At 30.4% G+C, this 10,893-nt stretch overlaps 1 protein-coding gene across 1 annotated transcript; it reads right to left on the reverse strand.

Moving 5' to 3' along the window:
• Positions 1,066–10,893, reverse strand: LOC109334109. The gene is made up of 5 exons (XM_019569681.1): positions 10,690–10,893; positions 5,716–5,797; positions 5,464–5,562; positions 2,073–2,187; positions 1,066–1,366 (listed from the first exon to the last, which is right to left on the reverse strand). The coding sequence occupies exons 1-5, from the start codon at positions 10,845–10,847 to the stop codon at positions 1,161–1,163; spliced, it is 660 nt and encodes a 219-aa protein (XP_019425226.1). The 5' UTR covers positions 10,848–10,893; the 3' UTR covers positions 1,066–1,160.

Consider the following 10,893-nt stretch of genomic DNA (forward strand, 5'->3'; position numbering starts at 1 on the left):
TCTATTATGGACTTCACAACCTTAAAAACATGAATGACTAAAAGTGTAGTTTTAAATTTTATATACAATCTAATTTTACAAATATTTAGTATAAAATAAAGGAATAAAATATCTATGGTATAAGGAGATAAATTATCTTCTCTTGCTAGTAAAATCATGACATATGTCATGTTTCATCATTTTCTATCAAAAATATTTCTAAAACTAAACAAAATAGTACACTTGTCATACTTTTACGGACCATAGAAGAAAAATTATTTTCTGGTATGAGAAGATTTATTATTCTCGTAAAATAATTATATATAAAAATGTTTGCATTAGATTAGTGATAGATGGTAGATTAATCTCACATATCTTACTTAGTTAAGGTGATACATACATATTTTCTATTAAGCAAGAATATGTTGAGTCTTGTGTATGTAGAAAAAATCCACTAAAATAGCTACACCAGTATGTTCTTGATGTTCCAACTATACAATAATGTATCTTATGAAAAGAAATATAAGATAATCTTTTAGGTATGGCAACACACCTTAACATTGACCACTTCCAATAATGTTATTATATTTATACACAAAAGTTCAATAATCGAGTACGTGCTCAAAAGAACTATACCTCTTTTGATTAATGCACATTGATTAATTATGAAGCACACTTCCCATGCAATAAAAAAACTAGAATATTAGATACTATGGCTCTATTTATACAATTGCATGACTTTATAATGAAAGTTTTTTACATTTTAAATATACATATTGAAAATAATTATACGATTCTCTTTGACAGTGAAACAAATTTAGAAGAATGTTGCTAATTATATAAGTTCTATATAAGCTGCACCAATAGGATAAATAAGTGGCTAATCTACACCACTAATATAAATTTCTCTCTTTTCTCTTTATCAAACACTAAAAAAATATACTCTCTACCTTCTCATATATTCTTCCAAACAAAACATTTATGAAATACCAAAATAGTCATATTAATATTGCACAATATATAGTAATATCACACAACAGAAATAAATATAGATGGAGTCAAGAGTTTCCAAACACCATGAAATGCAATGGAAGCATAAATATTCGAAATAAGACTCCACACAAAACATAATTATCCTTATAAATCCATAGATATAGGTATTCTCCACTCACATATAACCATTAATCTGACTTGTTTCTCCTAGTGTACACCTTGAGATTATTGTTCTTTGGTAACTTTTTCCTCCTTGTGTACACAATTATCTCCTTCTCTGAACTTGTGCTTCTATCACCTTCTTTTCCACTTGATGATGAATTGCCAAGTGATTTTTCTGTCTTTGCAGAAGTTTGTACTTTGCATGGTGATCTTGGTGTATCCAGTTGAACATCTGTCACAAGAGATAAAGAAGAAGATATAACTGATTATAATTGAAAAATTAATGTATAGTTTCGCAATAATGGTATCAAATACATCAAATAAACTAGTTATAATATATAAAGGGAATGGAGTATCTCCTGGTATAAGGAGATAAGTTATCTCCTCCTGCCAGTGAAATCATGACATATATCATGTTTCATCATTTTCTACAAAAATATTTTTAAAAATAAACAAAATAGCACACATGTCACATTTTTATTGGCTAGAGGAGATAAGTTATCTCCTGATATGAGGAGATACATTATTCTCATATATAAATGACTTACAATCAAATGATTTTTGCTTCAAATTAATGGTTTCATATGTTTACAACCATTGATGATGCAATAATTGATGCACTACTTATAAATGCAATAAATTATGCTGAGTTGCAATAACATAAATGATGTTGTCTTCAATATGTCTTCTAAATTTTACCTTAATAATCAATACATTATTTGTGCATGCTTAATGTGTTTTTCACTGCATGACCTTACTATCATTAATTCCTCCCAAAACCACCCACATCAATTATAAGCGTGATAATTGCAACCTTCTAATTCACACTTGCATACTTTTCAGTACCCTCATTTCCATAAACATCAATATATACTTACTACATGATAACTAATAAATTTAATTTCATATTGATAAAGGTATGAATAAAGAATAATAACCTGTCATTGGTTCTTCATAGATAGTAGATAACTTATATTTGGGATCATAGGCTAAAGATTCAGACCCCATATTATACCGCAGGTCTGGACAATCATTCATGGGCATGTTCACAACCTAGATTAAACATTATAGAGTTAATTAAAACAATGAAATATAAATGTTTACATATTCATGAGTTTGCATATATAACTAGTGAGAAGATCTAAAAGACATGCTTATCATGAAGATAGCTTTGTGTACAGATGCATGTCCAATTTCATAGCATTAAGCTTATGTGGTGAAACAGAAACCACTGTACTGTGTTAATGAGAAACAATATGTTTTTATATATGTTGCCCTGTGATAATAATAAAGAAATAAAAACAATAATAAAAATAAAGAATGTTTAATTTTTTTAATTAATATGATATGTTGGCACGATACAATATATGTGACAGAATCTGTGACAATAGATCTATATTCCTTAACAAAATGTTATGTGGATAAGAAAAAGTTGTAAAACATTTGCTTTTATTTAATTCTTAATATATATTTTTGGTATAACGAGGAAAAGAAGAAGAAAAATAGGCCCTAACACCTTAAAAATGAAACTTCTATAGCGTCTGTAAGCAACATGCTTGTAAGCTCCTGGTATGGAGAATCAAAAATCAAGATATTATGCCATTAGAGACCCCATGCTTTGCTAAAAAGTTAGCACAAGAATTGCCTTCCCAAATAATGTGTTGACTTGTTGCAGCAGGTCACGGATAGCACAGATTATGGAGGAATAGGCATGCGTAGTCGGAGAATTATGAAGGATTAGAGATAAAGTCCTCATAATGAGTCATACAAATAATATTTTTATAGCCTTTATTTCATGAGATATGTAAATCACAATAAAGGGTTGTTAGCTCCGCCTTCAAGTTATCTGCGGTACCAATAAATTTAAAGATGCTAAGGATGAATCTGCCATCAGAGTCTATTAAGATACCACCAAAACCAGCAGGACCATGATATCCAAGGGAGCTAATCCAAGATCGTCTTGAATAGACACACCCAATGCGATTATGCTACTCCTAATCTTGAACTTCTTTGAAAAAAAACTTAACTTTTCTAGTGAACCCTTATAAATGGTTTTATATTTTATACAGGCTCTTTTATGCAATAGCCATTTGAATATAAAACATGGATAATGCAGAAAATCATTTTTTTAATTGAACTCATTTTATCTTGTACTGAAATTTAACTTAATTTAGACTAATGGTGGATACAAATATTGAACTCCTAACTATTTGATCATTGAGATTTTGATATCAGATTGACATTACAGGGTTATATATGGAAGGTGGGAAATGGAAACATAAGACCCAACATAATATGAGATTGGTTTGAGGTGATGGAGATAACAAGGGTTGAACTCCTAGTAACTTGTTCATGGTGGCTATCATATCATACCATGTCAAAGACCAAGTCAGCTAAAACATTTAGTCTTTTAAGTGCAATGGTTAATTACAAACACCTATTTTTATCCCATCTTTAATAAAAAAAATTATAAAAAAAAACTTCAAATGATATGCTAATAATTTTTGAAGTTAAATTAAATATTCTTACTCTGCTAGCTAGACATTTTTTTAAATATGCACTGACCAGCTCTTTGTTTGCGATTGAGGTGTCCTACTTCTTTATTTCAACAACATCAAATTTACTATCTTGCAAAGTAGGTACTATTCTATTTCTTTACTTGGGGATTCCAGTTGGGGCGAACCCAATGACAATAACAACTTGGCAAAGCATAATTGAGATGGTGGCTAAAAAACTTGCATCTTATCTCCCTAACATCCTTACTTATTTATTTTCCCTTTACAAGTCCCCAATTATTTTTTTGGCCAAGCTTGCTAGTTTGCAAAGAAAATTACTTTAGAGGAACAAGAGAGGTGGTAAAGGTATTGAATGCGTTTCGTGGTTGGAGGTGTGCAAGCCTAAATCTTTCGTGGATTGAGAATTATAGAATTATTCAGTTTCAATGATTCTTTCTTAAAGAAGTGGAGGCGACGTAGAATTTAGGAGAAGGATAATTTTTGGGTCAAGGTGATTAAGTCTAAATATAGAGATGTTTTATCCCCACAGCTTCCGATGGATATTCTAGGTGGTGGAAATATCTTTGTAACATTGGTTATACTCATGGGGATCATGGGGGGCTAGTTTGATGAGAATGCTTGGAGGGTTATAGGAGATGAAACTCAAACTCTTTTCTAGATGGATATTTGGATGGAGAATCAGAACTTAAAAGTGGTCTTTCCTAAATTCATTTCTCTTGCTTTGAATAGAAGGGAAAATAATGTAGTCGACTTTAGTGTTTGGAATAACGATGTGTGGTTGTTGGAGGTTAAATGGAGAAAGGGTTTTTTTTAAAGAGAAGAATCGTTGCTCAAGAACTTGTATGATCTACTTCTGCCTCAGTCTTGCAAGAAGGATGTCGTGGATAGGTGGAGGTGAAGCCTAGATGCATCAAAGACCTATGTTATCAATCTGCTGATCTCATCCAAGTGAATCAAGGTATCTCGCCTTTAGGTAACATTCTAAAAAAATGTTGGATTACCTATGTACCTAAAAAATTTCTTGATTTATTTGGAAACTCATTAGACAAAGACTTTCCTCGAAGGTAGGAATATTCAATAGACAAATTATTCACAGAGTTGAAGATGTCAAGTGTGTCCTTTGTTTTAATCATGATGAATTTGTTAAACACATTTTTTTGTGACTTTGTTGCTTCTGTCTAGAAAGAATTTTACTCTTAGCTTCAGGTTCTTACACCCTGATACCAAGCTCGTTATTAGATTGCTAGCATTTTCATGATTTAATGAGAAATGATCTAACATTCTCAGAGAAGGCGGTTAGTTATGTACATATATTGGACTTGATCCAAAGTAGATCCTGGACTTGGTTTTTGGCTAAAAGTAGCTCCAACTTCTTTATTTTTTGTAAACTAGTGTAATGATCTAAAAACTTGTATTATTTTAGCTACTAAATATATCAATTGTTGTTTTTTCTCTTGTATTGGATTAAAATCTCTTCTTGTGATTTTAATACATTTTATATAGAAGTAAGATAATCTATTGATAGACACAATAATATTTTTTTATCTTTTTTTTAATAATTAAACTTTTTAATTAAATAAATGGATGATATAATTAGTTTATACAATTAATGAATGTATCGTTTTAATACGGATGGACATGCGCTAATATGCTCCCAATTTTCCAGGTAAAGATTTTGATTTAATAATCATATTTTTTAAATTGGACATAGGACAAACAATTATTAAGCAATTAACCAATGCATTATTTTCTAAAATCCAACTTTATCATAAATATAAAAAAATTAAACAATCTTCATTTGTTTAATTCTTACCCGTAAAAGATATTTATTTCCACAATCCAAGCAGCAAATACCTCCAAAATCCATTAAAACAATGTCCTTTAACGAAATGACACAACCACAATGCAACATCTGAGAAAAAAAATAAATAGGACTTATTTTAATAGGAAAACGGAATGTCAATAAAAATCAATTATAAGCAATATATGTATTTTTGAAAAGAGATAATACCAAGTTATCTGTTAGGCTAAGAAATAATTAAAAGACAAAAGGTTGAATTCTTACCTTTCCACAAAGTGCACACTCTCTCCATCCATTTTCTCCCTTATGAAATCTCGAACAAAATGATCCATCCTCATATGCAGAGCTACATTTAAATACAAGATCAACCCCATATATTATATTAAGAAATTATAAAGATGAATAAAGTAATATAAAGAATATAGGGAAAGAGTAAATAAAACAATTATTTTTTCATTCAACAAAAGCCATAACATTCAAGCATGTTGTTCTAGTGTTTCTAAATTAAGGCCAATTTTTCTGGCAATTTGAAAGCAACAGACAAATAAAATAAAAATGTCCCTAAACAAAATCTCAACTTTTGTTAGACACTTAGGATAAACCTAGCTGGTTCTATAACTTCCATCTAATAGTACTATGGGTGAATGTATGAGGGCTCATTCAAAAACTCTTTAAAACTAGGGATCAACTTAAAAGAATATGAAGGCTTAGAAACCAAAATAATCAACATTTTATTCGACATATATATATAATAACTATGTAGATACAGACCTAAACCATGTATAAGTTAACAAAATGTAACTTTTGGTCGTCTTGAGAAGAGAGTTTCTACTTGTTGCATATATTATTTAAATTTATGTTATAGAAGGAAGGGATAAATTCCTTGTTTTTTTAGGTTTACCTTGCATCATGCATTTTGCTACCTAGGTTAATTGATATAATAAAGTGGATTTCTCCATGAAGAAGAGAGAAGGAAGACATTGTGTTTTGTTCTTGTAAATGTTTTTTAGTACCCTTTGTATCCAATACCCCCAAATAATATTAACATACACTTTGGGCTTAGAGAGGGATGGATAATGGCATAGGGAATGACTACTATGCCTAACTTTCCCTCTAAACTGCTTCAACCTGTAGGAGATTTTAAAACAAACCCTCTAAAAGAGTTTAATTTTTAAAGCTTCATCTTTCCTAAAATATAATTAATCACAATACTAGCTAGTGAATATACCAACAAGGAAATTGTTTAAAATTGGTGAAGGGTTATACACTCGTTTTTTTGCAGGATATTTGGTTTGGTCATTGAACCCTTAGAGATACTTTTCCAAAATTATTTTTGCTTGCTATGGAGAAGAAGGCTTCTGTAGCAGATTATGGAGCGTGGATTAGTGAGGCGTCGTCTTGGAATATTCAGTGGAGGAGAACCTCATTTGCTTGGGAGGAAGAAGCAGAAGGAAGCCTTTATGATCTTATCCAGAACCATTCTTGCAAAAGTGGTGTGGATAATAGATGGAGATGAAACCTTGATAAGTCAGGATGCTATGTAGTGAAATATGCTTACTTGGCTCAGTTGAGTTCAATCACATTGGAGCAAGGTAATATTCTTAATTTAAGTTAGATTAATTGTGCTCCTTCAAAGGTTTGTTGTTTAATGTGGAAAGTTATCAGACGAAAGATAGCAACAAAAATTGAGTTTCATAAGAGGAATATTATGGAGGATGATGATTTGAAGTGTGCTTTGTGTCTGTTGCATGATGAACATGTACGTCATCTCTTTTCTTTCCTGCCCCTTTGTATCTAATGTGTGGAAAGGGTTCTATTCGTGGATTGAAATTCAAACGACTATGCCAAATACGATTTTGGAATCATTTAAGATTCATGATTCCCTTTGTAGGATTGCAAAATGGAAAGTTTTATGGAGAATGTTGTGGTTTGTTGTTGTCTGATCTATTTGGAAGTTGAGAAATTAAATGACATTATTTTTAGGAGGAGAAATGTTAGTTATATTCAGATCATGGACTCGATCCAAACTAGATCCTGGTTGTGGATTTCCAAAAAATTGGGATCTATTTCTTACACTTTTGACCAATGGTGTTTTGATCCATATACTTGTATTATTCTTCTCTATAAGTTGTAATTAGGTTGGCACTCCTTGTGTCGTCTTTAATATATTTTTGCTTATAAAAATGTACCAACAATGTGTTGGTCTAGTGGTGTAAGGTCTTGCTAGATCCCCATAATGACCAAAAGGTCAATGATTCGATTCCTGTGAGCGACAATAATTAGGAGGGGTAATCACGCATCCTGAAAGGGATTAGTTTCTTACTCTCAAAGAGTGAGGAGATACTATTGGTAGTATAAAAAAAATACTAGCCAGTCAATGTTAGGCGTGTGTTTTATCATTGTTTCAAGACTTGAAGACTTTCACAGGAGAAGCATGTCAAAGATAAAAACCATTTTCGAGCGTGCAATGAGTAGCTTAAGTTTTTAGAGAGTTAGATCTTGTAAAAAATAAAGGATACTCGAAACCTACCAATCAATCTTTGTTGAGTTTACTTTAAAAATAGAAGGAAGTTTAAATATGGAAGGTCTTTTAATGACTTCCTTTTTATCCTTGTGAAACTTTAAGAGTTATCTCAAAATAACTTATCATGGTAAGGAATAAAGAAAAACAAGCATAGCTTATGAATACAATAAAACATACATTTATGAGTTAATTCAACATCATGATATTACCAAAAAATTATGGTATGTTGGTTTAATTTTAATTAATCGAGGTTAAAAGAAAGAAAAGATGGTAAACCATCCTCTCTAGTTCGAGAGGTGGCAAATGCACTACTAATAAGTGAGATCATTTCTCAACCCAAATAAAAAGGAATGAGACGATACTAATTATGACCATTTGAGAATCATAAGGTTGTTAGATGATTAGAGAGGAAGATTTAAGGAATAAAGTGATAAAGATATTGAGGGTGTGAGTCTCATTCACTATAAATACTCACATACAAACATTTGCCTATAAAAAAACTATTTGTGATCTTTCTTCCAATCTCAATTTAATTCATAAAGTATCTTTATTAATACTTGTTTTTTATTAAATGAATTATTTTAATTAATTGAAAGAGTATTAATATAAAAGAGACTGTCTTTCCACTTCGTGAGATGGCATATATAGTGCTAATGACCACAGTCGATTCTCAAAAGAAAGATATGACATGAGTCATGAACTTTTCTTTTAAATATCTAATTACTTTGAAGGAATTAATTAAAAGGTAACTTTAATTAAATGATAATTTTAAAATAATCTACAATATGATTTTAGATAAAATCAGATAATAAAAAAACGAGGTTTATGAAATAGATTAAGATAAAAAGACAATATTGATAGAGACGATACTAATAATAATGATCATTTCTTAACTCGGATTAAGAAGAAAGATATGAACGAATCATGATCCTCATCTTAAACTCTTAAAAGTTATATATTTAAAATATTATTTAAATAATTTATAGTTATTTATTATTTGAAATAAAAATTGCTTTATCATTATTATTTTATTCATTAATTATTATCTGTTTTTATTTTATATATTATAATTATTTTATATGTTGATATAGTAACTATTATTAATGTAGCATTTATTATTTAGGAAATAAAACAAATAAAATGGTTTAATCAATTACTTAATTATGTATATATATGGTTATATGAATTTTTTATAATTATCAAATAGGTAAAAAATGAATAAAGAAATACCTGATATCTGGTGATAAGAAGAAAGGAGGCATAGATATGTATCATAACGGTGACTCCAATGCACACGATCAGAGTACAAGTGAATTACCAACAAGACGTTTGGTCTAATAGTGTAAGGCCTTACAAGATTTTTAGAATGATCAAAATGTCAAATGTTCGATTCCTGAGAGCGAACTTAATGGGAGAAACAGTCACACACTCCGAAAAAGATTATTAATTCTTTATCAAAAAAGTGAAGAAGCAGTACAGAAAAAAGAGTACAAGTGAATTTACACCATAATACTTGTAACTCATGTGTTTACGAGACACCATGATGCAGTAGTATAATCTCAACAATCAATTATATGATCAAAGCAAAACAATGGTGCATAATTTGATAAGCTTAAATAATGGGTATTTTCTAAAGGTGATGGAGAACAAAAGACAATCACAAATTGATTTTACTTTATGGTAAAGAAAATAGGCATATAATAATGAAGGATAAGAATTTTTGTAAGGGGTTAAGCTTTTTTAGAGAGAAATTGGTTCACACAGATAGTTGTGTAGATACAAAAATTAAGTTTTTATCTGATGTTTTTGTTGTGTCTTGCATCCTTATTCATAAATCAAATTCGTCTATCCAAACATTGAAGAGATAGAGTTTACTCCCTAAAATATGTTTTCTCTCTAATTTTCTCTAATTTCTTCCTTTTCCCCTTCCAAAACCGTGGATCCATCAACAACATATATTTCAATTCAAACAAGAACCCTAACACTATTGCGAAAATAGCCCTAAAAAAGTTGAAGAACTCAAATAAACAAACCAAATATCGACCACAAATAATGCAAAACACTTATTATTCCTTAGAATTAACTCAAAAAAAGAATGAAGCAAATAAAAAGAAAGAAATTTGTGAGACTATAGCATAAAGAGAAAAAGGCCTCTTATTGAACCCTAACTCACGAAATGGGATATAGAGTGAGAAATTATGGGTTCTATTGGCGCAAATTAAAGAAGGAATGAACTTTTAATGGGTGGATATTTATGGTGAGATGTGGAAAAATCAAATTTTGGTGTGGGTTGTCAATGGCACCAACACAAGAGAACAATAGTGAACGAGGAGTGTGATGGTGAAGAGTAATACAAAGATGGTTGAATATGGAGAACTATGTGCTTATGGTAACAAAGGGAGAAACATGAGTTTATGTATATGGCAACCATTGAATTAGAGGAAAATGAAGAGAGAGAACCCAGTTTCCGATGATTATACTAGGATTCAGACAACTATAACTAGATTCTGGTGAACTAACATTAATATCTAACACCACCATAGATGTGTCATTTATTAAATAGAAGATCAAATTGTAATCTAGACTAAAATCATCACATATATATTTGTACAAAGATAAATAAATGGAATTGTAATCCTAAAATGTAGATTAGTTAAATAATCAGAAAGAACAAAAAAAGAAACATAAAAGAAGAAATGAAATAGATATCACACCAGCATGATTCACAGAGACGAGCCAAATCACCACTATAGAGCTGCCACCCATTTTTGATGGTTGTTGTCTCAGACTTGCAGTAGAAGCAATTAAATATGGCATCAGTGATGATGTTTTTACCTTTTGAAGAAAAAGAAGAAGAGTAAATGGAATCCATTTGAAGTTTCTCAGAAAGAGAGACAAACACAGAGAGTTGTAAGAGA

The sequence above is a fragment of the Lupinus angustifolius genome, chromosome LG19 (genome assembly GCF_001865875.1).
Source record: "Lupinus angustifolius cultivar Tanjil chromosome LG19, LupAngTanjil_v1.0, whole genome shotgun sequence".
Classification (NCBI taxonomy): domain Eukaryota; kingdom Viridiplantae; phylum Streptophyta; class Magnoliopsida; order Fabales; family Fabaceae; genus Lupinus; species Lupinus angustifolius.